The sequence below is a fragment of the Sinocyclocheilus anshuiensis genome, unplaced genomic scaffold (genome assembly GCF_001515605.1).
Source record: "Sinocyclocheilus anshuiensis isolate Anshui unplaced genomic scaffold, SAMN03320099.WGS_v1.1 scaffold319, whole genome shotgun sequence".
Lineage (NCBI taxonomy): Eukaryota > Metazoa > Chordata > Actinopteri > Cypriniformes > Cyprinidae > Sinocyclocheilus > Sinocyclocheilus anshuiensis.
This window is the reverse complement of record NW_015552566.1, coordinates 1,300,201-1,305,571: the sequence shown is the minus strand read 5'-3', so window position 1 is coordinate 1,305,571 and position 5,371 is coordinate 1,300,201. Positions and strand designations below refer to the sequence as shown.

Here is a 5,371-nt window from a genome sequence, read left to right as displayed (position 1 = left end):
AATACTACTACTACTTAATGCTACACTATTGTTATATATTACAGTTGTTGTTTTTTTCTTTTTGATAAAAATACATTTTATGCACTCTATGCACCCCCAAATATTATGAATTTCGAATTTGAATTGGGAAAAATCTCTCTTTCTCTCTCTCATAATAGCATTAAAAAGACTTATGCTAATAGCAATCTTCAAATACTTACTTGTTTTGATAACCACACACATATTGTCTATAATGCACAGAAGAAACAGAAGTTAGATTACAGAAGTGGCTCATTACTAGCTTCACTCGCACGTTTTAATGTCACCGCCACGAGCGCTGATTGGCTCACAGCTTCGCCGCTGCTGTGTCACGATGAGGTGTCAGCAGCGGTTTAACTAGTTTATCCTGAATGGACTGCAAAGAAACGGACAGGTAGCAGTTTGCGAACCTGAGAATATCGTCTAGACAGGTAAGAAATTAGGAAAATGATAAAGTACGCAAGGACGACTGTACAAATAGGCATATATGTATCGTGTTATCTTGTGTTAAATGTCATTTCGGCTCAGGGTGTTCTGTTTCAGTATTCTGCGAAGCAATTGGCAGCTGGCAATGCGCTTTCCTTATAAAAAAATGAATAACTGTATCGCTACTTCTCATGCACAATCTCGTGTGTAACCGCGTTGCGATGATGCCGCGCGCAGTTTTCCCTAGTGATGTATCTTGTTTTACAGAATAGCGGTGAATACCGTGCGCTTGAACTACACTTCCATTCTTGAAGGTAAACAGCAGTAGAAGCTGATTGAATAGACGTGCTTTGCTGTATAAAGGTAGTACACACTGATGTTAGAAATGCACCTGTTGAACAGTTACAACGTTTGTTACATTCTCGTGTATTCTCATTACTAATTAGCTGGTATTTCAACAATGGAAACAAAGCAGTGTGATGAGATCACGGAGATGGTGTGTTTAGAGTCGGATTTGCAGGATGGACAGTAAGTATTTTTGTTTTGCAAAGAAAAAAAAAAGAACTTGAGACTTGTATGCTTGTATTAATTATTTTATATAATTATAAATTAATAAAAAATAATAATAATACTGTTTGTTTATTTAATATGGCACCATGTCACTTGTGTTTGTCCTACAGAATGAAAGAGGTTGAGGTGGACCAGAATAAAATCCTGTTGGTGCGCAATAATGGAGAATTTACTGCTGTGGGTGGTCTGTGCACTCATTATGGCGCCCCACTTATCAAAGGTAGAGTATAGTCTTATAATGACTCAGTCTGACACAAACAGTACAATAAATAACCCTGCCCTATGTTTACTTAGCACTGTACAACGAAAGCATGTTTTGTTTCTTCAATTCATCATTCTGAGTCCTTCACCTTTGTCATTCTTGTGAACTATCGGGTTACATTGCCTTTATTTTTTCAAGTCTACAGTGGCATTGTGTTTCTAACGATCATAAAAACAGTGCTATGCTTGTAGGTGCATTGGTTGGAGATCGAGTTCGTTGCCTATTTCATGGAGCGTGTTTCAATACTAAAACTGGAGATATTGAAGAATTTCCTGGACTGGATTGTCTGCCTAAATACAAAGTATGATTAAATACTTCAGGACTGAATACACTTAAAAAAAAAAAAAGAATTTTTTTTTTATATTGAAGGTTCCATAAAGAACTTTTAACATCCATCGAATCTTTCTATTGTACAAAAGGTCCTTAGTTGAAAAGGGCTCTTCAGATTATTAAAATGTTTTTCACACTAAGAAAAATAATGGTTTGTTTAAAAAACTGCTTACTGAAAGGTTCTTTGGGGAACCAAAAATAGTTTGTCTATGGCATTACTGCAAAAACCAGCTAGCTTTTGGAACCTTTATTTTTAAAACTGTATTGTAATGTGACTTAAGAAATAAAAATTTTTTTTCATATACTTATTACAATTTATATTGTATTTCATGGAATTACCCATATATTATGAATGTAACCTTTATCAGTTTATTATTATTATTATTTTAAATCTATTTTTCCTTTTCTGTTAAGGTCAAAGTTGAGGGTGGTAAAGTTTATGTGACCACTGATAAAAAGGTTAGTCTCACCATTATGATTTTATTTTATGGTTCAGTACAAGATTAGTTGCTGTTTTATTAATTGTTTTTTTTTTTTTGGCGCTTCTTAGAAACTGAAAAAGCGTGTTAAGAAAATGAGTGGTAGAGTGCCTGGAGTAAGTCACACGGTTGTTCTGATTGGAGGAGGTGAGGAATTGATACATTATCAAACCTTTATATATTAAATGCTTATTTCATGCAAGAATACCTTTCACCTCATCTTTGGATGTTCATCACCCCCTAGAGGTTTTGTGGTGTACTGCATGGGGTCAGCAAATTCATAAAAATATGTTTACTAAAATGCATTATTAAGTTAATTGAAAGCAAGTTCAGCTAAATGTTTCATTGTTCCATACACATTTAAATGTATTAAATACAATTTAATTACGATGTACAAGTCTGTCCACCATGGCCTGAATAAATTTGTAGGCCTCTAGTCTGTCATGGTAGGCAATGCAACATTTATGAGTGTTTGTGTTTTACAGGTCCAGCTTCACTGCAGTGTGCAGAAACCCTTCGCCAGAATGATTATGAAGGGAGAATTATAATGGTTACCAAAGATGAGCAGCTTCCTCTGGATAAGACCAAGCTTAGCAAGGTGGGTATCCATGGACCATAGATGAAACAAAACTAGATTATATGATTTTAATGGCTCCCCATTGTCTTATTGAATTTACAAACCAGTGTAGTTTCTTGTTTACTGTTAATGAAGCTGTGGTGTGTTCATGGACCCCTCTAGGCAATGAACATTGAAATTGAAAATGTGCTGCTACGACAGAATGATTTCCTTCAAGAGCATGGAATTGATGTGTGGACTAAAAAAGAGGTGAGTTTCTTTTATATCTCTTATTTATTTTCCTAGGATAATTTCTGGGATCACATGCATTAACAATAATTTGTCCCTCAAAGGTAAAATCTGTTGACACAGAGGCTAAAACTCTGACTTTCAGTGATGGCACCAACCAACACTATGACCAGCTCCTGATTTCTACAGGTGGCAGGTTAATCATAGTTTGTTTTTACATAAACGTCTCATAAAAAAGCTTAGCACCATATGTAGTGATAGACATATGGACCTTTTATCTGGATGCAGAATCCAATGGTGAATTATGTACTTTTGTTTATAGGGCCAGACCTCTGCAGTGCCCTGGTGCTGAACTTGAAAATGTGAAATTGCTGGAGAGCTATAAGGACGCCACAGAAATTCATCAAATGAGTGCCGGCAACAAGGCCATCATTGTTGGAACTTCATTCATAGGTATACAGAAAACAAAAGTATTCTTTCATGAACATTATTGCAAATTATGACATTCAATTATCAATTATCAGGAATGGAAGTAGCAGCTTATCTGTCTGACAAGGCAGACAGCGTCACTGTTATTGGCAGCAGTAAGTTTCCTTTCCAGTCATCACTGGGTCCAGATATCGGAAAAATGACAATGCAGGTCAGAGAACATTGTGGTATTTTCTTTGTTTTTTGATTTACTGCCATACACCATCAGTCACAAGTAATTAACCTCCTCTTAAAGATGCTGGAAGAGAAAAACGTGAAGTTCTATACAAGTAATGGTGTGGCTGAAATCCGGGGTGAAAACGGAAAGGTAAGAAGCAGCGTATTACTAAACAATCATAGAGCTGATATCAGTGCATCATAAACAAACTATCTAACACAATTGTTTAGGTTAAGGAAGTTGTTCTGAAAAATGGTGAAGTCCTTCCAGCGGATATTGTAATTGTGGGCATTGGTATGTACAAAAACAATTTTGCCATAGCAGTTTTGTTGTTGTCACTGAAACAAAGACATTCATTTCTAACAAATGCATCTATTTTTCTTTCAAAGGTGTCATTCCCAACTCTAATTTCCTTAAGGAAACATCTGTGGAAATTGATTCACGCAGTGCTGTTGTTGTTGACAAGGTAACTTTAACTTTTATAATTAACTTGAATTATAAAATATAACAGTTTTAATGTTAGCTGTGTTTTACAGTTCATGAAAACCAACATTCCTGATATCTTTGCTGCTGGAGATGTGGTGTCCTTTCCACTTCCTTTGGTTGGCCATAAGAGAGTCAATATTGGACACTGGCAATTGGCGCAAGCTCACGGTACCACATGATATAATAATCAGATTCTAAATGTTCAAAAATACAAAAGTTTGGGGTCAGTAAGATTTTTAAGAAAAGAAATACTCTCAATACATTTATTAAACAAGGACAAATTAAATTGATCAGGACTTTTACATTTCTACCAAACAATTCTGCTGTTCTTTCTGTTAATCATTCCTGTAGTGTATGTGGTAATGTGTAAAATATGTGGTTGTGGTCCTCAACAGGAAGAATCGCAGGCTTAAGCATGCTGAATCAACAGGTTGTGATAAATACTGTGCCATACTTCTGGACCATGCTGTTGGGAAAAAGTATCTGATATACAGGTGATCATTCCAAGATAAATATCCCTTCTCTGAGCAAATATAATATTTTAATAAAACTATTTTAACTCTTCATCTGTTTTAATTCTTCTAGGCTATGGGGAAGGATACACTGACATTGTTTTCAAAGGAAGCACCGAGGGAAGAAAATTCTTGGCATTTTATATCAAGTAAGCTAATAGTTCATGAAGAAGCCTTAAAAGTCCATCAAATGATTTATATCTTGAAATTAGGATCGCTCTTCGTTCATCACTGTTTATATTATAATCCAGAGATGAAGAAGTTGTTGCAGCTGCCAGCTTGAACTTTGACCCTGCTGTCGCAAGGCTGGCAGAAATGTTATTGATGGGGAAGAGGATCACTAAAGCTCAGGCACAGTGAGTATCAATAAGTTACAAACCCTCAAAACATTGTATCCATAATCCAGAACTATGAATTCAAAAGCTATTTTTGAGTTTATTTGCATGCATTTCAAAAGTGAAGCCTGTTTGGAGGATATAATACAGGAGTTTGTTCTGCTTTCACAGATCTGATGACCTCAGCTGGTTGCAGCTCCCATGAAAGTGCTTTGGCAACACTTACCTCAATGACTGTATTGATTACAGATTGTCCATCTGTCATTATATTTGACTGACTGACCTATAGCTTATCTTCAGTAACAAAAACAGATTGGTGCTGTGTTTTATCTTCAATATAAGCTTTTCCCACATAAATGTTGTTTTTTTCCTGGAAGGAATAAACAGTTGTTGTGCAGTTATTCTCAGAAACAGCTGAAGACCAGCTGTAGCACTTGGATAAGCATTTGTGCCAGCAGGAAACGATTTCTTCTTTTTCTTCAATGCCTGTATATGTGTGTAT

The 5,371-nt window shown here is 35.8% G+C and overlaps 1 protein-coding gene across 1 annotated transcript; it reads left to right on the top strand.

The window, feature by feature from the left end:
• Positions 1-340: 340 nt before the first annotated feature.
• On the top strand, positions 341-5,216 carry aifm4 (apoptosis inducing factor mitochondria associated 4). Its single transcript, XM_016455597.1, has 20 exons — positions 341-449; positions 712-807; positions 891-972; positions 1,125-1,234; positions 1,468-1,577; positions 2,021-2,065; positions 2,157-2,232; positions 2,571-2,683; positions 2,825-2,911; positions 2,995-3,086; positions 3,213-3,343; positions 3,415-3,530; positions 3,615-3,686; positions 3,767-3,830; positions 3,926-4,002; positions 4,073-4,190; positions 4,418-4,516; positions 4,608-4,683; positions 4,786-4,890; positions 5,041-5,216. Exons 3-17 carry the CDS (start codon positions 905-907, stop codon positions 4,507-4,509), a joined length of 1,371 nt encoding a protein of 456 aa, XP_016311083.1. The 5' UTR covers positions 341-449; positions 712-807; positions 891-904; the 3' UTR covers positions 4,510-4,516; positions 4,608-4,683; positions 4,786-4,890; positions 5,041-5,216.
• The last annotated feature ends 155 nt before the right edge of the window (positions 5,217-5,371 follow it).

Coding starts and splice junctions, on each gene's coding strand:
- aifm4 (XM_016455597.1), top strand. CDS start 905: ATGGAAACAAAGCAGTGTGATGAGATCACGGAGATGGTGTGTTTAGAG. Junction 2,684..2,824: donor ATAAGACCAAGCTTAGCAAG/GTGGGTATCCAT, acceptor GGACCCCTCTAG/GCAATGAACATTGAAATTGA. Junction 3,687..3,766: donor TCCGGGGTGAAAACGGAAAG/GTAAGAAGCAGC, acceptor ACAATTGTTTAG/GTTAAGGAAGTTGTTCTGAA.